Source organism: Bufo gargarizans, unplaced genomic scaffold (assembly GCF_014858855.1).
Source record: "Bufo gargarizans isolate SCDJY-AF-19 unplaced genomic scaffold, ASM1485885v1 original_scaffold_1454_pilon, whole genome shotgun sequence".
In the NCBI taxonomy this organism is placed as follows: Eukaryota; Metazoa; Chordata; class Amphibia; order Anura; family Bufonidae; genus Bufo; species Bufo gargarizans.
In genome coordinates, this window is record NW_025334367.1 from 42,391 (window position 1) to 70,141 (window position 27,751).

Below are 27,751 nucleotides of genomic sequence, written 5' to 3' on the forward strand. Positions count from 1 at the left end.
GGGGCATATAAGTCCCACCCCCGAGAACGCGCCAAACCCACCTTGAAACACCCACTTATGTGTTATCCCCGCCAGGCCCGTGACAGTGTAAATTTGCCGGGACTGTCTCAGAAAAGCAGGGAAAGTCCCAAGAAATTCGGAACGGTTGGCAACTATGCGTTTGTGGTGCTAGCTACCAGGTAACCAAGGCCTTGTGTCTTAGGCCTGCTCACACCTGTATTATGGATGCCTCTTCTTCTTGACTGACAGGCCAAGGTTCTACATAGTCATCTCGCCTGGCTCTGTCAATCAAAAAGGAGATGGAGGGGCTGGCAGAGGAAGCAGGTGGAGTAAAGGTGCACAGAGTGGCTTAGGCCCGCCCTCAGTGCACTTAACTGGTCCTTTGCATATGGATTAAAAGTATTTTTGCTCCAGAATGCAGTGAAAGGCAGCCCTGAGGATCGGTCATCAATATTTAAAGGGGTTATCCAACATCATACAACAGCCCCCCCCCCCCCCCATGTTACGGGCACTTCAGAGGGAATATACTTACCCGACTCCCTCCGCAGCTCTTGGTCCCCGAATGGGAGCGGGGTAAATATAATCCCTGTGAGGGGCCCGGCACATGGGGGGGCTGTTGTATGATGTTGGATAACCCCTTTAAGTCTACAAAAAGTTATTTTCTTCCAATGCATTAATTAGGGTGATTTATTAAGTTGTCTAAAGATCAACCAATCACAGCACAGCTTTCATTTCTTTCTAGCGCTAGGAAAATAATAAAGCTACGCAGTGATTGGCTGCAGTGGACTCTGCTACATCTGTACTCTGACATAAGGTTCAGCTGAACTGTGCTGTTACCATAGCGATTAACTTCTCTGCAGCCATCAGCTGTGCGTCTTCTGCTGTATATTTTATTATTTTATTTATCTTTTTACATAGATTGTAAGCAGGAAAACCAGAAGACTCCTACATAAGTACAAATCATTCCATGCAGCGTGTGGCATCGCTATCTGTGTCTCTACAGGTAATGCCATTAATAATATGGTTGTCCTTTCAAATACAAGTCTATCTATCTATCTGTCTATCTATCTATCTATCTGTCTATCTATCTATCTATCTGTCTATCTATCTATCTATCTATCTATCTATCTCATATCTATCTCTCTATCTACAGTATCTATTTATCTTTTTACAGTATCTATCTATCTATTATTTATCTATCTAATATTTATCTATCTATCTATCTATCTATCTATCTAATATCTATCTATCTATCTATCTATCTCATATCTATCTATCTATCTATCTATCTAATATCTATCTATCTATCTACAGAATCTATCTATCTAACATTTATCTATCTATCTATCTGTCTACAGTATCTATCTATCTATCTAATATCTATCTATCTATCTATCTATCTATCTAATATTTATCTATCTATCTATTATTTATCTAACTAACATTTATCTATCTATCTATCTATCTATCTATCTTTCTATCTAGAGCAGATTGGCCATAGACCTTACAGGGAAATTTCCTGGTGGGCCGATGCCCAGATGGCCACCTGAGTCCTCCTAATGGCCGGCCAGTGGAATTTTTTGGGGATGTATTTTGTGCTGCTGGCAGTATTTTGTCTCTGTTGGGGTGGTATAATGTGCCACAATATGGTATTGCTGGCCCTGCCTTCCATCAATTTGGACCCAGCTACAAAACGGGGCCACTTTTAGTATTTTTACCAGGGCCACTTTTACGTTCCCAGTTCTCCCCTGCTATCTATCATCATCTATCCATCCATTGATCTACATATTTCTATCATATGAACCAAAGTGTAAGTTGTTCACAAATAGTTATATTTTGTACATACAGTATGAACGCATTTTTATGTTTTCATGCATATCTGATATATTTTGTATTATATATATATATATATATATATATATATATATATATATTCACTATATGTATTAGTGTGTATGCCTGTAAATATTGTTGTGCTATTCATATGTACAATTACACGTATTTTTCTAAATATGTTTACTTGGTTATATACTTCTATGTTTTTTATATGTTGTACTATTTACTGGCAGAGGACAAGTTGTCGGCCCTTCTGTTGTTGCACAGGGGCCCTCTTCTGTCTGTTTACACCCCTGGCGCCACATACTGTACATGTGCATACAGTACACACAAGGATTCCACTTGGCTGACTCTTAATATGTTAAATCTTAGACAACATTTAGATGTTGTTGCTCAGCATCCAGGTCCATAAACTAGCAGTAGGTTAAACAGTGTACCTCAGTCTGTCTTCTGTCCAGCTCCCTGATCTCCACAAATGCATTGTGGTCCATCAGGAACATTGGTATCATCTGGCAGTGGTCATTTTTGATCCCATCTTTTACTGCACTATGAACTTCATCTTCAGTTTTTGACCTTTTGTTTGCCCCGCCATGATCTTCAGATTTTGTACCTCTTTCCCATCTTGTCAAATTTTATGGGCGGCTTTCTAATGAACCAGTCAATATGTCCTAACCTCTACTGATCCATGAGGGGCAGATGCAGTCTTCAGTGTTCTAGAACCACAAAGTTAAAGGTTCAAAAGACAAAATACAGGACCAGCAATGGTTGCTTCAAAATGACTTCATCCAAGAGCGAAAAACTGAGACACCTGAAAAGTGATGTGTACCAGATGATTGCAGTTTCCCTGTAAACAGTCTTGAAACTATATCCCTCACCTGGTACAGTAGACAGATGACTCACCCAACTGATCTTGGAGTTTGCTCATGAACCCAGGAACTCTTGAAAGAGATCACATGGAAAAGAGTGCCATGACCAAAATTGATATCATCTCTTGGTAGGTGTTTACACCACCGCTGGCTCCTATTCTTCAATAGGAGGATCAGCATTTGATCACCGTATTTCACCAATTTTAGAATATTACTTTAACTTTTGTACGGTACCTTGTCTACAAAATCTTCAGATTTTTGTGTAACTCAATAATTTAGCAATGCAATCCTATTCCACAGTTCATAGAGATCACACCATACTCCATTTCCAATAACTTCTATGAATCTCAAAAAAGTGGAATCAGGCATCTTAAACCATGATGGGCGCTTTATGTGCTTAGTAGTCATCACAAGGCAGCTGTATCTGTGTAGCCTAAATATTCCTTCTCCTTATCCAGATTAATCATGTTCTGGTCCATCTCCAAGAGCTTTGCTGTGGTCAAGTCCTCTACATCTGTGGGCATTTTTGCAATGTTGTTGAAAGTTTATTACATTAGCAAATATATTTGCGACGTCTTCCAGAGACGTCTCAAATATTGCAGGATTTAAAAAGATTGGTCTTTCTCAGAGGCATTGCAGATAAATACATTGAGGAGTAGAGGAGGACATCCTAAGCTTCCCTTATCGACTCCTACACAATCCAGACTATATTTATTGCACTGCTGAGCCTGTTAGTCAGCAAACAAGATGTGGTTCATGGGAAGGAGAGAACTGGAAGAAAATTTTAAATAACACGAAGCATTGCCATGGAAACAGCCAGAATAAGATATATACCGGTACCTCCAGATATTCCTGGAGAAACCACAATTATTTAATGTGTTTTTTCTGCCTTAGACTCATCTGTGTTCAAAGTTTTTGGAGATGGAAAACAAAAATGAATTTTATATCTATCAGGATTTGTGTGCAAAATGACTACCATAGAGGAAGCCACTGTAACAGCCAAGGCTTTTCAGTGTAGTGGGGGGTCTAAACGCAGACCGTTCCCAATCTTCTTTCCAAATTGCATGTGAAGCCATGGGAAGGGAGAACCCACCAAAGACTGTACCACCATTGTCCTCTACTAGAGATAAGCAAATCGAAGCAGACTAAGTGGAATTCAATCCAAATTTCAGGAAAAATTGGATTAGCAACGAATGCGAATTTCTTCGCTCTAAAATGGCGTCTACAATGGCGGCTACACGTGTGAGGACATGGGGCAAGGAACTCTGGGAAGGTAGGCTGACCCATAATGTCATGCATGCAGCCAATCAGCGGCCAGCCAGCCCTGTGATGTCACAGCCCTATAAATACGGCGTCCATCTTAGAGTCAGACATTTTCCAGCGTTCTGAGTGCAGGGACAGACGTGAGAAGGCCCTAGGGACCGCAATAGGAAAAACCTCATTGTGAAAAAAAACCCTGAAAAAACAATTTATAAGTGCAGGGAAAGGATAGGGAGGAATCATTTCACAGCATCTTAGTGCAGGGAGAGACATCTGATGCCGCTAGGGACATTACTAGAAAAACCTCATTGTGAAAAAAAAGCTATTTACAAGTGCAGGGAAACATTATTTGGGGATCCAAATAGCCATTATAGAGCTCTGTCATTCCAGCAATTTGTTCTTGTTCTTAGTGTGCAAGTGCTATGTTGAAAAGCCTTTAGTGGCTTATATCTGTGGAAAAAGAAAAATATATATGCATTTAAATTCTGCAGTTATTTGTGTTGAAATCGTTCAGTGTCCTATTTCAGTACAAAAAGAAAAAATATATACGCAGTTCACTGGTACATTTATTTCAGCTAAAAGCGCTTAGTGGGCTATTTCAGTACAAAAAGAAAAATATATTCTCTGTTCACTTCTGCAGTTATATGTGTTGAAAGAGTTAAGTGGCCTATTTCAGTACAGAAAAAAAATATACGCACTTCACTGGTGCATTTATTTGTGGCAAAAGCGCTTAGTGACCTATTTCAGTACAGAAAGGAAATATGTACACACTTCACTGGTGCATTTAATTCTGGAAAAAGAGTTCAGTGTCCTATTTCAGTACAAAAAGGAAAAAAATATACGCAATTCACTGTTGCATTTATTTGTGGTGAAAGACTTTAGTGGCCTATTTCAGTACAAAAAGGAAAAATCTATACGCATTTCACTTCTGCAGTTATTGTTATTTCAGTACAAAAACAAAATATATTCAGCGTTCCCTTTTGCAGTTATATGTATTAAAATCTTTTTTGACGTATTTCAGTTGAAAAACTAATTTTATTCAGCGTTCAGCACTGAAGATATATGTGGTAAAATCTTGATTGACGTATTTTGGTCGAAAAACAAAATTTATTCAGCGGTCAGCGCTGCGGTTATATGCGGTAAAATCTTTATTGAAGAATTTGAGTCGAAAAACAAAATTAATTCAGTGGTCAGTGCTGCAGTTATACAGTACAGACCAAAAGTATCACCAGCAAAGCACCCCTACACCATCACACCTCCTCCTCCATGCTTCACGGTGGGAACCAGGCATGTAGAGTCCATCCGTTCACCTTTTCTGCGTCGCACAAAGACATGGTGGTTGGAACCAAAGATCTCAAATTTGGACTCATCAGACCAAAGCACAGATTTCCACTGGTCTAATGTCCATTCCTTGTGTTCTTTAGCCCAAGCAAGTCTCTTCTGCTTGTTGCCTGTCCTTAGCAGTGGTTTCGTAGCAGATATTCTACCATGAAGGCCTGATTCACACAGTCTCCTCTTAACAGTTGTTCTAGAGATGTGTCTGCTGCTAGAACTCTGTGTGGCATTGACCTGGTCTCTAATCTGAGCAGCTGTTAACCTGCGATTTCTGAGGCTGGTGACTCGGATGAACTTATCCTCCGCAGCAGAGGTGACTCTTGGGCTTCCTTTCCTGGGGCGGTCCGCATGTGAGCCAGTTTCTTTGTAGCACTTGATGGTTTTTGTGACTGCACTTGGGGACACTTTCAAAGTTTTCCCAATTTTTCGGACTGACTAACCTTCATTTCTTAAAGTAATGATGGCCACTCGTTTTTCTTTACTTAGCTGCTTTTTTCTTGCCATAATACAAATTCTAACAGTCTATTCAGTAGGACTATCAGCTGTGTATCCACCTGACTTCTCCACAACGCAACTGATGGTCGCAACCCCATTTATAAGGCAAGAAATCCCACTTATTAAGCCTGACAGGGCACACCTGTGAAGTGAAAACCATTTCAGGTGACTACCTCTTGAAGCTCATCAAGAGAATGCCAAAAGTCTGCAAAGCAATAATCAAAGCAAAAGGTGGCTACTTTGAAGAACCTAGAATATGACATATTTTCAGTTGTTTTACACTTTTTTGTTATGTATATAATTCTACATGTGTTAATTCATAGTTTTGATGCCTTCAGTGTGAATCTACAATTTTCATAGTCATGAAAATAAAGAAAACTCTTTGAATGAGAAGGTGTGTCCAAACTTTTGGTCTGTACTGTATGTGGTAAAATCTTTATTGAAGTATTTTGGTCAAAAAACTAAATGTATTCAGCTTTCAGCGCTGCGGTTATTAGTGATGAGCGGCAGGGGTCATATTCGAATTCGCGATATTTTGTGAATATTTCATAGAATATTCGTTGAATATTCGTGAATTTGAATATTCGCTAGGAGTAGTGTTGATTGCGAATTTTCGTAATGCAAATTTTGTAATGAGAATTTTCGTAATGCTAATTTTTTAAATGAGAATCAATGAGATCGTGAAAACTCAGAACCGATGGTAGAGTCTAACCCCCAGGCGTTCCCATGGTGACGGGGACGTTTTATCGGGGAGGAGTATGCCATAGTGGAACAACTGTAAAGATTAAAAAAAAAAAAAAGAGTATTCTAAAAAATGAATATATTCATTTTTTAGAATATTCGTAATATTCTAAAACAAGAAGATATAGCAATATAGCAAATATTCGATTTTTTTTTTAATCAGTAACATGATCCCTCCCTGCTTCTAGCTTGTGGGCCAATGAGAAGGCTGCAGTATCTTTGACTTTAGAAGTAGTGTTGATTGCGAATTTTTGTAATGCGAATTTTCGTAATATTATAATTTGCTATATATTCTTGTTTTAGAATACTACAAATATTCTAAAAAACTAATATATAGCAATATAGCGACTATTCGAAAAAAACAAATAAAGAGCAATTTAGCTAATATAGTGCTATAAAATTACAACTATAAAAAAAATTATAACACTATATTAGCTAAATTGTTCTACATTAGCTTTTTTTTTCGAATATTCACTATATTGCTATATAATGAATATTTGTTTTTTAATGAATGTATTTGTTTTTTAGAATATTCATTTTTTTTTTTATCTGTACAGTTGTTCCACTTCCTCCCCGACAAGCGTCCCCGTCACCATGGGAACGCCTGGGGGTTAGAATATACCATTGGATCTGAGTTTTCACAACCTCTTTGATTCGCATTACGAACATTCTCATCACGAAAATTTGCATTGCTAAAATTTGCATTACGAAAATTCGCAATCAACACTACTCCTAAAGTCAAAGATATTGTAGCCTTCTCATTGTCCCACAAGCTAGAAGCAGGGAGGGATCATATGTACTGATTAAAAAAAAATCTTGAATATTTGAAATTACGAATATATATCACTATATTATAAATATTCGCGAATTCTCGAAGTGCCGATTTTTGCAATAAAAATTTGCAATTCGAATATTTGTGATCAACACTAACGGTTATATGCAGTAAAATCTTTAGTGACATATCTTGGTGAACTTTGCGACTCTTCCAAGCTCAAAGCTGTCTTGACACTTTGTCTTCTCATTGTCTGTAGCTACTAGAGGCCTGTTCATGCCAGGCAGGTTCCCCCACAAGTATTTGGGTCAATGAGCAACCGATGCCGCACTTGCATCAATCTTGAGAGCATTCGTCTCCAAGTAGTTTTTTGGAATGCTTTCTCCATTGCAACCACGTCGTCTAATAAACTGAAGACTGACGGATTCTTTCCTGTCTTAGGCAACACTTAATTTTTATTATTCAATTTATTAAATATTGAATATTAAATTAAACCAAAACTTGATTAAAATTTTAAGAAAGTAAACTTAAATTTGCCAATATATTATCCCAATCTTCAAGGGAAATTCACAAAAAAATCAGCTTGCCAAGCCTTTTGTGCCGGAGAACGTGTATTATTAAATCGTTTTTTAAGCAACACTTTATAAAGTTGAGAAATTTGAACTTTCTGTTCTGTTTCATATTCCCTATAATTGAATAGATGAAGCGGCCACTCTGTGGACTCCTCATGCTGCTGCCACCTCCGCAATCTCTCGTCATCGTGCCACTCTGTGGCCTTCTCATGCTGTGGCCTTCTCATGCTGCTGCCACCTCCACACTATGTCACCTTATCACTCTGTGGCCTCCTGATGCTTCCGCCACCTACACACTATGTCACCTTGCCACTCTGTGGCCTCCTGATGCTGCCACCACCTCCACACTATGTCACCTTGCCACTCTGTGGTCTCCTGATGCTTCCTCCACATCCACACTTGGTCATTGTGCCACTCTGTGGCCTCCTACTGATGCTGCCACCACCTCCGGACTGTCATTGTGCCACTCAGTGGCCTTCTCATGATGCTGCTACTGCTGCTGTCGCCATCTCCGGACTCTGTCATTGTGCCACTCTGTGGCCTTCTCATGGTGCCGCCACCTCCAGACTCTGTCATTGTGCCACTATATGGTCTACCTATGCTGTTCCCACCCTCCCCACTTCATGACTGGGCCACTATTTTGCCTTTTTGGCCTGGATGACATCATCATTTATTTGACCCTTCTTCTGATCTGTCAGAAGGAAGGAAAAATGAGATGCACAACGGATCCTATCTGTGTTGCAGCTGTAAGGCCTGTATGGTCCCATCAGAATGGGCTTATGATCTGGTAGCCAAAAGCAGGAGTGGGTACAAAACACAGAAGACATGCAAATATTCCATTCACGTGTCATCTCTGTTTTGGATCCACTCCTGTTTTTTTTTGCATTAGCAATACTGATGCATTACTGACCAAATGCTGACCGAGTGAAGGATCAGTTTTTTTGTGGGTGATTGTTCTGACGGATTAGAGGAAGGGAAAAATAATCAGTGATGTCAACACAAACTTACTGCTGACACCCTCTCCACTCTGTCAGGGGGGCTCTACTTGTATAGGCGTTTAATAGAAGAGGTTCTGTAGACATCTATGTGGAATCAGCTGGCGAAGTTGTAAAAGGAGTACACTTCTTCTTGGCGCTAATATCGACCTGTAAGGCTGAGTTCATACTTGAGTTATTTTGTTGATTTTGGCCCCATAACTGCACAAATAAGTGACGTGTGCAGTGATTCTAAGAGTGACGCCTGTCATCTGCGTGTCATACGGACTCACAGTATTGTTTAACTACCACAGCAGACTCCCCATGCGTGTTACTGCAAGGCACAGTGTTCTACACCACTATAAAGGCTCTCTGCAGCCTGGAAATAGATGTTTTTTTAACGCAATTTGCCACAAATAAATTCGGATCTAAGCAAATCTTTTTGGAAAATTTGGCGATCCGGCCGAATCGAATTTTTGAGAAATTCGCTCATCTCTAGCCTCTACAATGGATGAGAAGGGGTGAACAAGTGCCAGGCCTTCTTTTTGGAGGATGGAGGTCTTTGGTGATATGAACCACCCACCAGTAGTTCACAGCTATGTCCCGCTATTGTGAGCATGCTTTTATGCTTGTTAAGAGTTCTATAGGTTTCACACCGATACCACATATTTTTTAACCCTTCTTTTATATGGGTTTTAATTTTTTTGGTTTACAACCATGTTCCTCAAATGTAATCATGGAATATTCTTAAACGGACTGTACAGAGTTAGAAAATAAAAACAGTGCCACACCTATAAACAGATTGCTTCTGGTATTGCAGTCTAGCCCTATTTAAAGAGGTTAAAGTGTTAAAAATTTGCTTTCACGTGATATATGCCATTAGTGATCATCACTAGGTGTTGCTGTTACACTGTTTCCATAAGGAGTGGTTAGAACTCAGTGTTGTACAGATGGTGGCCAGACAGTGATAAGGAGAAGGAGAGAGGCAACTAATAACAGCCATGGATAGTGAACCAGCCAGAGAGAAAGCTTAAAACTCGCTAGTGGCATGCCTAGGGTGTTTGGCACCTGGGGCGGGTCTTTTCTCTGGCACCCCCCCCCCCCAATACTTGACCACATACCTCTTACATCCAGGGACATCTCCTGTCATGTAGACCTACTCTTTCCTCTTCTCCTCTATTTGACCCAGACCGCCATGACAAATTCTTTCAGCCGCATCTTGTTTCTACAGAGTTTGTAACACAGACACGTTAGATTTCTAAATTTTTCGATCAACCTCCCCATCCTGGTGCCCCCACAGTGTCATCCTACTGCCACCCTAATACTGTGCCTGTTGTGCCCCCCAATGCCCCAGGTACTATACTGCTGAAAAAATAGTGACTAATAGACATTTGTCACGGCGGACAAGCACTCAGACACACAGAAAAACCAACAACCAGGCTCTGAGCGAGAAGCAGGGGAAGGGTCCCCTCCTAGCTAATCCCTGACCTCTCTCCCTGCACTGCTCAGCCCACAGGCAGACCTTGGTGGAAGGAATGCTGTGTCCTCGTGCCTAGGCTAATACACCCTAACTTCCCTGAGATGGTGAAAAGGGGAAATAGGAGCAGCCTGCTCGCACGGAACCTGGATGGGAGAGAAGATACCAACACAACTAAAACAGCAAACAACAAGAACAGAAACCACACTTATCTTAACAGAGCTGGGACAGAAAACCTTCCTTGCTTGCTTCCTAGGCCAGACTGATTTCTATAACCCGCTCAGAGCACTGGAATTGAGAGCCATTTAAACTAATGACCCCACCCAGTGCACCTGATGGGAGGCGGATCCAGCACGACTCCAAAACAAACACTAAAGACGTGCTGCTATTCTGGCCGACCTCCACACATAGTCAGAGCCGGGCATGACAACATTATGGGGTCATTTATCAAACTGGTGTAAAGTAGAACTGGATTTCCAAAAGAGCTGTCAAAATTGAAAGGTGGAATCTGATTGGCTGCTATGGGCAACTAAGCTAGTTCTACTTTACACCAGTTTGATAAATTACCCCAATGTCCCTATAGTGTCCACAGCAGCTATAATGACCCCTAGAGTGCCCCAGTAATAATAACACCCTATATTGTGCTCCAGGTAATATTCCCTGTATAGTGTCCCCAGAAATAATAGAATTGCCTCTAAAGTGCCTCTCCAATAGCAACGCCCCCCCATGCTGCCCCATATAGCAATTTCCCCCACATTAACCCACACAGTAATTTTCCCCACACTGCCCCATACAAAAATTTCACCCACACTGCCCCCACAAAGTAATTTCCCCCACACTGTTCCATACAGTAATTTCCCCCAGACTGCCCCATACTGTAATTTCCCACAGACTGCCCCCATACAGTAGTTTCCCTCACACTGCCCCATACAGTAATTTCCCCCACACTGCCCCCCATACAGTAGTTATCCCGACACAGTAGTTTCCCCCCACAGTAGTTTCCCCCACACAGTAGTGTCCCCCACACTGCCCCCCACACTTTCCCTACACAGTAGTGTCCTCCACACTTTCCCCACACAGTAGTGTGCCCCACACAGTAATTTCTTCCACACTGCCCCATACAGTAATTTGCCCCACACTATCCCCACTCAGTAATTTCCCTTGCACTGCCCCATACAGTAATTTCCCCCACACTGCCCCATACACAAATTTCCACCAGACTGCCCCATACAGTAATTTCCCAAGACTACCCCATACAGTAGTTTCCCTCACACTGCCCCATAGAGTAATTTACCCCTCACTGCCACCATACAGTAATTTCCTCCACACTGCCCCCCCCCACAGTAGTTTCCCCGACACAGTAGTTTCCCCCTACAGTAGTTTCCCCCACACAGTAATTTCCCCCACACCTTCCCCCCTCACAGTAGTGTCCCCCACACTTTCCCCACACAGTAGTGTCCCCCACACAGTAGTTTCCACCTACAGTAGTTTCCCCCACACAGTAATTTCCCCCACACTGCCACCCACACAGTAGTGTCTCCTACACTTTCCCCACACAGTAGTGTCCCCCACACTTTCCCCACACAGAAGTGTCCCCCACACAGTATTTTCCCCCCACACTGCCCCCATACAGTAGTGTCCTCCACACAGTATTTCCCCCCCACACTGCCCCCATACAGTAGTGTCCCCCACACAGTAGTTTCCTCCACAATGCCCCCATACAGTAGTTTCCCCCACACTGCCCCATACTGTAGTTTCCCCCACATTGCCCCCCACACAGTAGTTTCCACCACACGTCCCCCCACATAGTAGTTTCCCCCACACTGCCCCCACATAGTAGTGTCCCCCACACAATAATTTTACCCACACTGCCCCACACAGTAGTCTCCCCCACACAGTAGTGTCCCCCACACTGCCCCCATACAGTAGTGTCCCCCACACTTTCCCCACACAGTAGTGTCCCCCATACAGTAGTTTTCCCCACACTGCCCCCATACAGTAGTTTCCCTCACACTGCCCCCCATACAGTAGTGTCCCCCACACTGCCCCCATACAGTAGTGTCCCCCACACATTCCCCCACAGTAGTGTCCCCCACACAGTGATTTCCCCCACATTGCCCCACACACAGTAGTTTCCCCATACAGTAGTTTCCCCCACACAGTAGTGTCCCCCACACTTTCCCTACATATTAGTGTCCCACACACTTTCCCCAAACAGTAGTGTCCCCCATACAGTAATTTCCCCCACACTGCCCCATACAGTATTTTGCCCCACACTGCCCCCACACAGTAGTGTCCCCCACACTTTCCCCCACACAGTATTGTCCCCTACACTTTCCCCACACAGTACTGTCCCCCACACAGTAATTTCCCCCACACTGCCCCCATACAGTAGTGTCCCCCACACTGCCCCCATACAGTAGTGTCCCCCACACAATAGTTTCCCCCACACTGCCCCCACACAGTAGTTTCCCCCACGCTGCCCCCATACTGTAGATTCCCCCACACTGGCCCCACACATTAGTGTCCCCCACACTGCCCTCACACAGTAATTTCCCCTACACTGCCCCCCACACAGTAGTGTCCCCCCACACTTTCCCCACACAGTAGTGTCCCCCACACAGTAGTTTCTCCCACACTGCCCCATACTGTAGTTTCCCCCACACTGCCCCCACACAGTAGTTTCTCTCACACTGCCCCCACATAGTAGTGTCCCCCACACAATAATTTCCCTCACACTGCCCCCATACTGTAGTTTCCCCCACACAGTAGTTTCCCCCACACAGTAGTGTCCCTCACACTGCCCCCACACAGTAGTGTCCCCCACACTTTCCCCACACAGTAGTGTCCCCCACACAGTAATTTCCCCCATACTGCCACCCACAGTAATTTCCCACACATTGCCCCCCACACAGTAGTTTCTCCCATTTAGTAGTTTCCCCCACACAGTAGTGTCCCCCACACTTTCCCCACACAGTAGTGTCTCCCACACTTTCCCAACACAGTAGTGTCCCCCATACAGTAATTTCCCCCACACTGCCCCCACACAGTAATTTCCCCCACACTGCCCCCATACAGTAATTTCCCCCACACTGTCGCATACAGTAGTTTCCCTCACACTGCCCCCATACAGTAATTTTCCCCACACAGTAATTTTCCCCACACTGCCCTATACAGTAGTGTCCCCCACACTGCTCCATACAGTAGTGTCCCCCACACAGTAGTTTCCCCTACACTGTCCCCACACAGTAGTTTCCCCCACACTGCCCCCACACAGTAGTTTCTCCCACACTACACCCCAAACAATAGTGTTCCCCACACAATAATTTCCCCCACACAGTGCCCATACTGTAGTTTCCCCCACACAGTAGTGTCCCCCACACTGCCCCACACAGTAGTGTCCCCCACACTTTCTCCACACGGTAGTCTCCCTCACACAGTAGTTTCCCCCACACTGCCCCCACAGTCATTTCCCCCACATTGCCCCCCACACAGTAGTTTCCCCCATACAGTAATTTCCCCCACACTGCCCCATACAGTAATTTCCCCCACACTGCCCCATACAGTAATTTCCCCCACACTGCCCCCACATAGTAATTTCCACCACACTGCCCAATACAGTAATTTCTCCCACACTGCCCCCATACTGTATTTTCCCACACACAGTAGTTTCCTCCACACTGCTCCCACACAGTAGTTTCCCCCACACTGCCCCCACACTTTCCCCACACAGTAGTGTCCCCCACACTTTCCCCACACAGTAGTGTCCCCCACACAGTGATTTCCCCCACATTGCCCCCCAACGTAATTTCCCCATATTTCCCCCACACAGTAGTTTCCACCATACAGTAATTTCCCCCACACTTCCCCCATACTGTAGTTTCCTCCACACTGCCCCCACACAGTAGTTTCCCACACACAGTAATTTCCCCCACACTGCCACCCACAGTAATTTTCCCTACATTGCCCCCCACACAGTAGTTTCCCCATATAGTAGTTTCCCCCACACTGCACCTACACAGTAGTGTCCAACACACTTTCCCCACACAGTAGTGTCCCCCATACAGTAATTTCCCCGAAACTGCCCCCATACAGTAATTTTTCACACACTGCCCCCACTCAGTAATTTCCCCCACACTGCCCCCATACACTAATTTCCCACACACTGCCCCCATACAATAATTTCCCTCACACTGCCCCCATACAATAATTTCCCTCACACTGCCCCCATACAATAATTTCCCTCACACTGCCCCATACATTAATTTCCCCCACACTGTCCCATACAGTAGTTTCCCTCACACTGCCCCATACAGTAATTTCCCACACTGCCCCATACAGTAATTTCCCACACTGCCCCATACAGTAATTTGGCCCACACTGCCCCCACTCAGTAATTTCCCCCACATTGCCCCCACTCAGTAATTTCCCCCACATTGCCCCCATACAGTAGTTTCCCTCACACTGCCCCATACAATAATTTCCCCCACACTGCCCCATAGAGTAATTTCCCCCACACAGTAGTTTCCCCCATACAGTCACACAGTAGTTTCCCCCACACAGTAGTGTACCCCACACTGCCCCCATACAGTAGTGTCCCCCACACTGCTCCCTACAGTAGTGTCCCGCACACAGTAGTTTCCCCCACACTGCCCCCACCCAGTAGTTTCCCCCATACAGTAATTTCCCCCACACTGCCCCCACACAGTAGTGTCCCCCACACTTTCCCCACATAGTAGTGTCCCCCACACTTTCCCCACACAGTAGTGTCCCCCATACAGTAATTTCCCCCACACTGCCCTCATACAGTAATTTGGCCCACACTGCTCCCACTCAGTAATTTCCCCCACACAGTCCCCATACAGTAATTTCCCCCACACAGTCCCCATACAGTAATTTCCCCCACACTGCCCCCACACATTAATTTCCCCCACACTGCCCCCACACATTAATTTCCCCCACACTGACCCCATACAGTAATTTCCCCCACACTGCCCCATACTGTAGTTTCCCCCACACAGTAGTTTCTTCCACACTGCCCCCACACAGTAGTGGCCCCCACATTTCCCCGACACAGTAGTGTCCCCCACACTTTTCCCACACAGTAGTGTCCCCACACAGTGATTTTCCCTCACATTTTCCCCCAAAGTAAATTCCGCCACACTTTCCTCACACAGTAGTGTCGCCCACGCAGTAATTTCCCCCACATTGCCCCCACACAGTAGTTTCTCCCATACAGTAGTTTTCCCTACACTGCCCCCACACAGTAGTGTCCCCCACACTGCCCCCCACAGTAATTTCCCCCACACTGCCCCCACAAATTGGTTTCCCCCATACAGTAGTGTCCCTCACACAGTAGTGTCCCCCACACAGTAATTTCCCCCAAACAGTAGTGTCCCCCCTCAGTAATTTCACCTCACAGTAATTGCCCCCACACAGTAGTTTCCCCATACAGTAGTTTCCCCCACACAGTAGTGTCCCCCACAAAGTAATTGCCCCCACACTGCCCACACACACTAGTGTCCCCCACACAGTAATTTCCCCCACACTGCCCCCACACAATAGTGTCCCCCACACAGTAGTGTCCCCCACACACCCCCCATACAGTAGTGTCCCCCACACTGCCCCCCACGCAGTAGTTTCCCCCACATTGCCCATATAGTAATTCTCCCCGCACATAGTAATCCCTCCTATAATTATTGCCCCCACATAGTAATCCCTCCCATAATAATTTGCCCCCACACAGTATCCCACCATATTTTTCCCCCACAAGTCCTCCTGTGTGCACCCCTCTCATGTCCCCCAAAGTTGGCACATAAAAAGAAAATATGATTTGCCCCAAACAGTATCCCACCATATTTTCCCTCCACATGTCCTCCTGTGTGCACCCCCTCATGCCCCCCAAAGTTGGCGCATAAAATAAAAAAAGCAAAAAACAAAAAATAAATAAAAGCTAAATACTCACCTGTGCTTGCTTGCAGAGTCCCAGCACTGTGCTGCTGAGTCCCGTCACAGGCGCGCGCGATGACGTCATCGCGCGCACCTGCGCCGGGATTTCACTACCGCATAGGCCTCAGGCCTACTAGGCCTGAAGCCTATGGCGGTGATCGGCGGCGGTGCAGGGAACTATGCGCTCCGCTCTAATGCTCCGCCGCAGTATGTGGGTGTCAGCGCTTCAACAACGAGTGCTTCTATCTATGTATGGAAGAGCTCATTGCTTCTGAGCCTAGCAGTTTCACCCCCGTGAGAGCCGGCACCCGGGGTGGACTGCCCCCCGGGCACGCCACAGAAAAGAGTAAAATATATATTTTTGGAGCATTCCAGTGTCAAGAGGAGTGGCGTGTAAAAGCTCTGTGGAGATAAACTGCCTAAAACAAAGCTTATAGGCTCCACAGCCAACCTGCTCAGGAGATAAGTCTTCTGGTGCTTAAACAGACTTAACAAAGGCAGGATCTGGATATGCCCACCATACTATATTCTGCTGTGGAAACCTGCAGGACCATTAACTGCAAGTACAGCAACCTGTGAAAAAGATATAGAACTTAGTCCGACGTTGGGGGCTGCACTGTGGTTGCATAGTGAAAAAAAAGTTTCTTGATGCTTAAGTGTGGGTTAGAGAAGCGCAGTGTGAGGGAAAACTACTTTAAAGTGACATCTTGGCCTATCAACTACATTCGCAACATGAGATCTGTAAGATCTGTGAAATGGCAAAATTGTGGAAGAACTGTCAGTCCATGCATGCTGAGAACTGACTCTGAACATGATTCTTAAGTAAAGAACCGTTCTGCTGTTAACCTGGTGTTATTATTGCCTGCACCGTCACACTGCACCGCCATACCATCATTGGTAAATGCACCTTACCATTCATCACCATCAAGGGCACCCCGATCCACCATCAGGCAGGAGAAACCCCAGAACCACGGTGTGCCTCGAAGGGAAGACAGGTGCTCCCTACCATCACTGTACAGCCCAGGGGAGCATCAGAGTGAATAACCACTACAACCGCCATTTTACTACTATCACTCCTATCCTCTCCCCCACTCCTGGGCTCGCTGCACATGCAAGTCATCACCGCCAGCCAATCACTGGCCTCAAGGGTGTGCAGGAATGGCACATAGTACGGTTCATTTATATGGTGAAGTATATCCCTCCATTGTGCAACTAGATTGGTTCCTCCTGTTTTAGGGACCCCTAAAATCTAAGGGGCCGCTTGCTCTTATCCTGTAAAATATTTGCTTGCTTTCTTCTATATACTATGGGCACCTGAGCTCAGTATATTCCCTGCCAAATAAGCTCCCCATATAATGAGCTGCACTGTGCTGAAGACCGAATGTCACTCTCCTGACGCTCTTTTACATGCTCGGACGGTGGGACTTGGCAGCTCTAGAACATATGGGAATGGACGTTTTAAATTGTTTAATTTTCCCTTCGTTTGCCCGTGTCAAGCTTTTTTTTTACAGATTGTCGGTGATGTCATCGTCTGGCTAAGTGTCTGCAGCAGATGGGAAAACCACGATTAGCAATTATCTGGTGGTTGATGCTGAAGACAGCTCTCCGCAGACAGTGGTGTGATAACGAAGCCCCCTGTCCACCATCCCTGGTGTCCTCGTACACTACAGATGTGTAATGTTGGATACGGACCCCCCCCCCCCCCACACCAGTGGTTTGTTGTTTGTTGTGGTTGATTTCCCACCGAGGCCCTTCATCTCATTTCTCTGCCGGCTTTCATAGAGCAGCCATATGTGCTTAGTGCCGGTTGTCATTCATCCGCACATGCTTCCCATTGTATGTCTCATGGACAGGGAAGAGTGGTGAGTCGGTGACTCAGAAATTGGCGATTTGAACTCCGGAGGGAGGTGCAATTATCTGTCGTTAAAAAAAAAAAAATGACTGGTGATTGCTTGACATCTGCTTTCTCAGTGATACTCTTATGGCAAATTACTTGTGACTATGTCATATGTCCTTGTAAAACGTAAAAGCTGAATTCCACCATAATGTGTATCTTCTGTCTCTGGCCTGAGCTGAGCTCCAGTTATGTTCCTGGCCTGAGCTGAGGAAGTATCTTGGCTGATGCAACCATTTTAAGCAGCTCCAATTTTGTGACAAGGTCACCCAGGCTTTAGAGAAAAAATATAGCTCCGACTGACTCCTATTTCCTTCCATTCTTCTCTCTAGAACTTCTAATTGCTCCCTTATTGCTCTTTGTCAGTACAGAAAACGGTACTGGTAAGGCTGAGTTCACACTTCAGTTATTTGGTCAGTTATTTACATCAGTTATTGTGAAGCCTACTCAGATGATAAGGTGTAATGGAAAGATCTCTTCTGCGTTCTTGACCCGCACCTGGTTTTGGCTCACAGTAACTGATGGAAATAACTGACCAAATAACTGAAGTGTGAACTCAGCCTAAGTTCTCAGGGGGTACTGGTTCTCTTTGAGGAGATCCAGTCTTACAGGCAATGCTTCCTGGGGAAAAAAAGTATTCAAATTAGCTCTCCTCAGGAAGGAAGAGAACTGTCTGTCTAGTGCCACCTATAGGTAGCTACCCTCTAATTCAATATCTGACCCATTAAAATGAGCTATCCCATAAACAATATTCTACAGTGTTCAAACCAGTACAATACTTTTGTAATTGCATGTAATTAAAAATGTAGTATAGCCGCTGAGCTATTCAATAAAATGTATCTGTATAGCGACACCTGCTGTTTGTTTTTTTCTTATTTCTTTGTCCCACTAAGTGAGGTGGTCGCACATGCTCAGTTTCATCCATCAACTGACTCCTGAGCTGTGATTGGGAGAGCTGAGGCACGCCTCCTGAGCTGTGATAGGGAGAGCATGGACACGCCCCCTGAGATGTGATAGGGAGAGAGCTGAAATGAACAATTAGAGTAATGAATGTGGAGATCTCTGGATCCATGTGAGGTGCAGGGCTGGTTCTAGCTTTGTCAGAAAGCGATTGTCATGTACTACATGATGTCTGATTTTTATTTTTACATTAATCATGGGATAACCTCTTTAAAGAGCCTTGAAGCATGGCTAGGGATATCAACCAAACTACACGAATAGTGCGATTAAAAAAAAATTCAACCAATGGGGGACATGGATAACATGAAGTAGAAGAGGAACATAATCAGTTTGTCACAAGGTTCCTCAAGCTTTATGGAAATACACAGCTCTGCCTTCTATTCCCTTGACTCTCTTTCCAGTCCCTCTTTCTGAGGATCCTCCTTTCTAGTTATACAATCAATTCGTAGCAGTTCCTGATCTATGAGAGATAAATCTCTAAGCAGGGGTTTACACAGAAAAGAGGGGGCCACAGATCAAGGATCAAAATAAGCCCCTCCTTATAGTGCTAGGGTTTGCCGCCTGGGAGAGATGGGCCTGGTACTTATTTCCCTTCCACACCATGACACCAGGGTCAATTCCAAACCCACTTGTCTAGGGAATGGGGCCAACCAAGATGGGCCCCCTCTCCCCAAGTGCCCCATTGAAGCCCTATGGTTTGGCTCTATGTTTATGCATTGCACAGAGAGCTTTTGGATTTAAATGGATACCCTGTAATACTACTTTTAATCTAGTGGGGCGCTGCAGGGGAAGTGAACACTTGTCATCTTCTCCTGCAGGTTAACAGTTGATCACTGAGGGTCCTAGCAGTGGAATAATGGTAATCAGTTTATTTTGAGAGGCAAAAGGGCAAATAGTGAACAACCCCTTTAAAAGGAAACTCTGATCAAAACCGTTTTGAATCCTTAGGGTACTTTCACACTTGCGTTGTTTGATTCGGGCAGGCAGTTCCATTGCCTGAACTGCCTGCCTGATCAGGCAAACTGTATGCAAAAGCATGTCATTTGTTCCTGACTGATCAGGCATCAGGATCCTGATCAGTCTGAAAAATGCCTGATTAGTCAGAAAAATGCATTGCAATACCGGATCTGTTTTTCCGGTGTCATCAGGCAAAACGGATCCGGTATTTATTTTCTTCACATTTTTAAAGGTCTACGCATGCGTCAATGAGGCAATTTAAACTAATACATTCCTATGGAAAAAAATGACGGATCCGGCATTTAGGCAAATGTTCAGTTTTTTTAGGCCGGAGATAAAACTGTAGCATGCTGCGGTATTATCTCCGTCCTGAAAATTCAAAAAGACTGAACTGAAGACATCCTGAACGGATTGCTCTCCATTCAGAATGCATGGGGATAAAACTGATCAGTTCTTTTCCGGTATAGAGCCCCTAGGACGGAACTCTATGCCGGAAAAGAAAAACGCAAGTGTGACTGACAAGGGCATCACTGGTTATAAATCATTCTGTACCTCTGGACCTGATATATCGCATGACCAAATAAAGGAACCTACGACTTCATCAATTTTGAGTGCCGGATTTCCTTCCTTTCAACCTAGTGTGAAAGTACCATTACCTGAAATCATGATGTACTGTAGGTCACCCATGTCCACAATAATAAATATGAAGATGATTTATTATACATATATGTAACAGATGTAGCAAAGCTGAATTTGCAGTTTCACTTCAATATAGTAATATCTCACCTAAGTGCACATATAATGCCAAATGACTTGTCTTGACTCTGCTACATCTGTGCTGTACTCCAGCAGACAATATAGTAACCATATCATCTTCTCTCTAGCTGTGCACGTCGGCGCTCACATCATTAATGCTGCTAACTTTTCTACAAACTACAACAGTGAATATATTGCACTTAATGTTGCCCGCTACAAAAATGAGGTAAGTGGTAGTGATATGGTTTTGGTTTATCTAAAGGTATGTACACACAATGTTTTATACGTGAACTTGGCAAGTGTATCCTGCATCAAAATACATGCTGATATCTCTATGATATAAAGAGTCGATCCTCATGAGACGCTCCCTCTACCCATTATACGGGCAGCCATTCATAGTATACTACTTTTACAGCAGCTTCTGCAGGAAGAAGGTCTAGCCAAACAACGTTTTTCTTGAAAAGATTTAGCTCTTTGCCCAGATGTAGGCAATGGCTGATTACCAAGGAACACCATATTCCATGGAGACCAGGGAACAATTAAATTAATGGTTGTCCTTCCAAAAAATTCAGGGACCAAAGGTGGTTTGGCATAAACCTTTGCTTTGGGCACTGAGAATGCTTGTATTAAAGGGGTTGTCCCACAAAAATAATTCTACAACTTTCAAACTAGAACCTGGATCTGACTACTTTTGTAAATGCATGTGATTAAAAATTAAACATAGCCACTGAGTTATTTGATAAAATGTACCTGTATAGCGCCACCTGCTGTTTGTTTTCTTATTTCTTTAACCTGCTCACTGAGAAGGCCGCAAATGCTCAGTTCCATCCTTTAGCTGCCTCCTGAGCTGTAATAGGATGAGCATGGACACGCCCCCTGAGCTGTGATAGGGAGAGCATGGACACGCCTCCTGAGCTGTGATAGGGAGAGCTGAGACACGACCCCTGAGTTGTAGCAGAAAAGACACTCCCCTTGAGTAGTCAGATTGATATAAATCTAGCAGAGCAATGAAATGGGAGATCTCTGGATCCATGTGAGGTACAGGGCTGGTTCTAGCTTTGTTAAAAAGAGGTTGTAATGTACTATATGATGTCTGATTTTTTTACATTAGTCATGGAATAACCCCTTTAAATGTGTAATTGGCACTAGTAATCAGATTTCCAAGTGGTTTTTACAGTTTTTTTGGGGTGTTTCACTTCTCCCAATGCCCCATATTCAAGATGTAATGTAGTGTCCTTGATGAGACCAGGGGCGGATTGGCTATAGACCTTAACCTTACAGGGAAATGTCCCGGTAGGCTGATGCCCAGGGGGCCTCCGTACCACTCCTCTCTGTTGCTGGCCGGTACATAAGGATAAAGTAATTAATGCTGTGAGATTTAGGTACTCATGTATTCAGCCAGCGACCACACATCCCCTCCCGAATTCAACTGCTGTGGCCCACATATCACCTTCTAAGCCCCTTGCTCCATATCTTAATCAGAGACAACAGTTTGGTCGGTATTTAGCACTATGGTATTGCTATACCCACCTACTTGTGATGCTCAGCCTTCTGTCAATATGGACCCACCTATAACATGGGGCCACTTTTAAGTTTTTTTACAGGACCACTTTTAGGTTTGTTTTCCAGGGCCACTTTAAGTTCCCAGTCCACCCCTGGATGAGACAAAACCTCTTAAGATATCTTCTCTGTGCAATCTTGTCTTGGTAAATTTGTACTTTGCACTAGTAACCAGATTTCCAGGCAGTCTCTACTTTTATGTTTTTAATGTTTCCTTGATCCCAGTGCCCCATATTCAAGATATAATGGTGTGTTCTTGATCATTCAAGACTTCTTATGATCTCCTCTCTGGTTGAATTTGTCCTGATAAATTTGTAATTGCCACTTGTAATCAGATTTCCAGATGGATTCTACATTTATGTTTTTAATGTTTCACTGCGCCAAGTTCCCCATATCCAAGAAATAATAGTGTGTTCTTGATGATACAAGATCTCTTATTATATCTTCTCTGGCCGATCTTGTCCTGGTAAATTTGTAATTGGCACTAGTAATCAGATTTTCAGGTGCCTTCTGTATGTTCCAGTCCAGATCACTAGTTTGTGGAAAATGTTCTGCTCCTGTTATTTGTATTGATGGAATATAGTAATGATACAAGGCCAATTATGATCTTTTCTCTGCCCATTCTTGTCCTGGTAAATTTGTAATTGGCACTAGTAATCAGATTTTCAGGTGGCTTCTTTATATTCTAGTCCAGATCGCTGGTTTGTGGTAAATTTCTGATCCTGTTACTTGTATTGATTAAATATAGTAATGATACAAGACCAGTTATGATCAACTCTCTGGAAGATCTTGTCTTGGTAAATTTGTAATTGCCACTAGTAATCAGATTTTCAGGTGCCTTCTGTATGTTCCAGTCCAGATCACTAGTTTGTGGTAAATTTTCTGCTCCTGTTATTTGTATTGATGGAATATAGTAATGATACAAGACCAGTTATGATCTTTTCTCTGCCCACTCTTGTCCTGGTAAATTTGTGATTGGCACTAGTAATCAGATTTTCAGGTGCCTTCTGTATGTTCCAGTCCAGATCACTGGTTTGTGGTAAAATTTCTGATGCTGTTACTTGTATTGATGGAATATAGTAATGATACAAGACCAGTGATGATCTTCTCTCTGCCCAATCTTGTCTTGGTAAATTTGTGATTGGCACTAGTAATCAGATTTTCAGGTGCCTTCTGTATGTTCCAGTCCAGATCACTGGTTTGTGGTAAAATTTCTGATGCTGTTACTTGTATTGATGGAATATAATAATGATACAAGACCAGTTATGATCTTCTCTCTGCCCACTCTTGTCTTGGTAAATTTGTGATTAGCACTAGTAATCAGATTTTCAGGTGCCTTCTGTATGTTCCAATCCAGCTTTTGTGTTAAAATATATGTCCGTGTTATTTTTATTGATGAAATATAGTGATGTATTATCAGATTTTTTTTTTTCCATTAATTCTAGTATGGCTGTGGTGCCCATTCCTGAAAATAAGTGTTATATAGACATTACAGGCTAAGGCAGGCAATACAAGGGAATGTCCATTTATTCTACTGAACTCATTTATCAAGTGAAATGAGTGAGCAATATTCATCACATATTTTATTCCGGAGATGACAGGAGACTGAGGACCCCAGAGCTGCAGAATGAAGATTCATGAAGGATAATATGTCATTTGTCAGTATTTTGCTTGTCAATGTTTTGTGTCTTAATAATTAAAGTTAAGCAGTTTATGGACTCTCAAATTTGATTCCTAACACAAAGCAATTCCATTCCAGACACGACCTTCAATTTGCAGTTTTTTCTTTTTGTTCTTTATTTCAGGATCCAAGGAAAATTATCTTCACTTCGGGTGAGTGTCACTGATTTAAATGGGAAATTACATATTGGGGAAAGGGGGGAGGTATAGACTGTTGTAGTTTGTGTTGTGCAGTAATGTAGTTTGGGGCCCTAGGCTGTGCATGGGAACATTTTGAAATCGGACTCCTTGCCATTCTACATTGACAGAGGATTTATCTGCAATTATTCTGCTACCTGTGTGGATTAAATGCAAGTGATAAAATGCAATTCTGTTTAACAGATGTAGCAGAGCTGAAGTTGTCTTTTAATTCTTTGTGGCCTTTCAGATTGCGCGTCCTGAAAATTGAGTTTTAGACATTCAGGAAGATGCACAGAATATGCCATAAATAGATATGGGTCCAACATCTGGAACCTGCACCTATATCCAGAATAGAGTTCCCCTGAACCCTGCCCTGCTTGGTGAGATGGCCTATGCACCTAAGCTGAAATTAATAGAGGCGTCCGCATATGTGGCATGCCTCTTTTACATATATTTGCATATATGTACCTATCCTTTCGTGGGTCCAAATCATCTGACATTCTAGTGAATACATGGGACCTGCACCGACCTTCGGAATGGGACCCCCGAAGTGAGCGGAAAGTGGCAGCCCTTCCAGAACTTTCATAGAAATTAATTGAAAGCACGCTGCACTCTTCTTCACTTTCGGGGGCGCATTCTGGAGATAGGTGGGGGTCTCAAAGCTGGGACCAACACCTGCCTGACATTGGTGGCTTATCCTAGCGATATATCACCAATGTCTCAGATGAGACAACCCCTTTAAGTTCCTCTCCTTTTAATGATTATGAGATGACTCTGCTGGCTTTGTCCCTGTCTACACAGCAACACTGAGATGTGAGCTGCAGGAAACAGAAAATATTAGCCTATTGTGTCTGCTCCGATGACCAGAAATGTAATATCCAGGATATTTTATATTGACAGCCACATCAATTTATGTACATGATTCCCCCTGCTGTTCGTTTAATTTCCTCTCAGAATGTCCACTTCATGTGTCCAGTACTGGTGGTTGGTCACACATGCTCAGTAGCTCCAGATGCTCTTGTATACAGGCAGCGGTTGAGTACTATTTAATTATTATGTTTTGAATGATCTTTATATTTTATTATAAAGCAACTGTTTTAACCTTTATTTTTTTGAGAATTCATAATGATTTGTATACTAGGGCGAAAAATCTGTTGCATCTTTTTCATATTTTAAGAACTTTATCAGTGACTTTGGTAGGACAGAGCTCCCCAGTTTGTGGCGGGGTTATATTTTTGCAACAAATGGCAAGCCATAGGCAGGGACAGGCTTGGTATTTCTGGGGCCCCAAGCAAAGTCATAGCTGGGGACCCTAATCAGGACAACCAGTCTGGAATTGCTATTCTCTTTCTGTCCACAACTGTATCAGCGTCCTTAGGACACAGATGCATTTAAAAGTTGTGGCCTGGGCAGATTCTACCTCTTTTACTGCCTGAGGCTAAAAAACTGAAATGGTGCCCTCACCGCCATGCCAAATTCTCAATTTATCCCATACCCCCAGCCCTACTGCTCAAGGCATGTTTGAATTGGACATTATAGACAACACTACATACATCTTACAACCAGTAATGTCTATTCTGATATAGAGGTTCTCTTTCCTCATCTTCTCCGTTCGGAGCAGGCCACCATGATGAATTAGGTCAGCTGCGTCTCGTCTCCTCCTTGTGCACCAACAGTACTACATACTGCTGTCACCTACAATATTGTGCCCACTCTGCTTACTAATGCCTCCAAATACTATACCTACAAAATAACAGTGCCATACAGATAGCCCCCAAACTGCTCCTAAAAGTTTAACCAATAGTAATTATTTCATATTTATAACTATCTGAAATAACTATCTCAGAGCGGCCTCACTAGTAGTAGTGCCCCCAATAGTGATAATGCACTCCAACAGTGCCTTAATTAGTAGCAATACCCTCCATATTGTGCCCAATAATAATGCCCTACTGGACCCCAGTAGTAATAATGCAGTTATATTGCCCCCTGTCGTGCCCCCAGTATGGCCCCTAGCATTTATAAAGTGCTACTAGTATTTAATGACACCAGTGTTTATAATCTCTCCCCTGTAGGGGCCCCAGTATGTTTCATGTCCCCAGTTATGCCCACTGTATTATTATGTCCCCCAGCAGAGCCCATTTATTTATAATGCTCTCCAATCTGTACTGCCCCCTGTATTATGTACCCCAGCAGTGCCCTTTATTTATAATGCCCCCCAGTAGTGTCCCCTGTATTATGTACTGCAGCAGTGCAGTCTATTTATAATGCCCCCCAGTAGTGTCCCCTGTATTATGTACTGCAGCAGTGCCGTCTATTTATAATGCCCCCCAGTAATGCCCCCTGTATTTTTATAATTCCCCCTGTAGTGCCCCTGTATTTTTATAATGTTCTCCAGAGGTGCTTCCTTTATTTATTACCCTCTTTTCTGCCCCCAGTATGTTGTCAGCAGTTCCCACCTCTATACTGCGCCCAATAGTGTCGGGAAAAGTACTTACCTCACTCCCATCTTATGTCGCCATATGTATGCGTTGCTTGCGTCCGGGCGCAGGAGGTGCAATGACATTATCACAGCCGCCTGCACAGGGATGCAGGCAGACATGACAACATCATTGTTCTGTCTAAATACCCGGCCCATGAGGTCACGTTGATCGAGACTGCCTGCACCATAGTCTTAAAGGCCTAGCAGCCTATGAGGTGTACAGTGGCATTATACAGGTGCTGTTGGCTTCCGTGCCATTCAGTCTGAGGCAAGATGTGGCGCTGTCTGATTTGCGTGACAGGAAGCCCAGAGGGGCCCCCTGACAGGCAGAGCCCCACACAATTACATGGTTTGCATGGTTGTCAAGACCGCTATTGGCCATTGGTTAGGGACTAATTCTGCTCCCTTTTCACTAAGTAATTAAAGGATCAGAGTCTCTGATGCTAATTATCACTGTGACTTTGTATTTGGCACTGGCCAAAGATGTGCCAGCCAATTTTAATAATGTTTGACCTTTCTGAGAATTGGCAGAATTTTCCACTTTGGCTATGTGAAAAAGATTGATGTAAATTACAGTAATTTATTATTAGAAGTTTTCATGCATGCCGGTGTGCATTTCATCAACTTATATAAATGGGGAAATCTGTGAAATGTTCTCAGAAAGAAGCAGTGATCTCCAACCTGTGGGTATCCAACCACGCCACAAGTTAAAGATAGAGATTGCAGATTACCTTTTTCTTCTGCTCTGTGTGGTCCTCTATTACGTCATAAAATTTGTGTGATCTTCCAAAATAGTGGAGAAAGGAAACATCTGTGGCTCCAAAAATATTGTTGTACAAGAATATACCCGCTATAATGTTACCTCCAATATACAAACATATTGCTACTATACTTCTGCCTCCTATGTACAAGAATATAACTGCTATAATACTGACTCCTATGTACAAGAATATAACTACTATAATACTGCTCCTATGTAAAATAATATAACTACTATAATACCATACT

At 43.6% G+C, this 27,751-nt stretch overlaps 1 protein-coding gene across 1 annotated transcript in view; it reads left to right on the forward strand.

Annotated features, from left to right (window-relative positions):
- The window catches only part of LOC122923299 (NADPH oxidase 4-like), a 249,354-nt gene that overhangs the window by 21,653 nt on the left and 199,950 nt on the right, over window positions 1-27,751 (forward strand). The window contains exons 4-6 of the mRNA XM_044274078.1: window positions 919-1,003; window positions 20,973-21,070; window positions 24,210-24,237. Coding sequence (XP_044130013.1) covers window positions 919-1,003; window positions 20,973-21,070; window positions 24,210-24,237 — 211 coding nt within the window. The remainder of the gene's footprint in view (window positions 1-918; window positions 1,004-20,972; window positions 21,071-24,209; window positions 24,238-27,751) is intronic.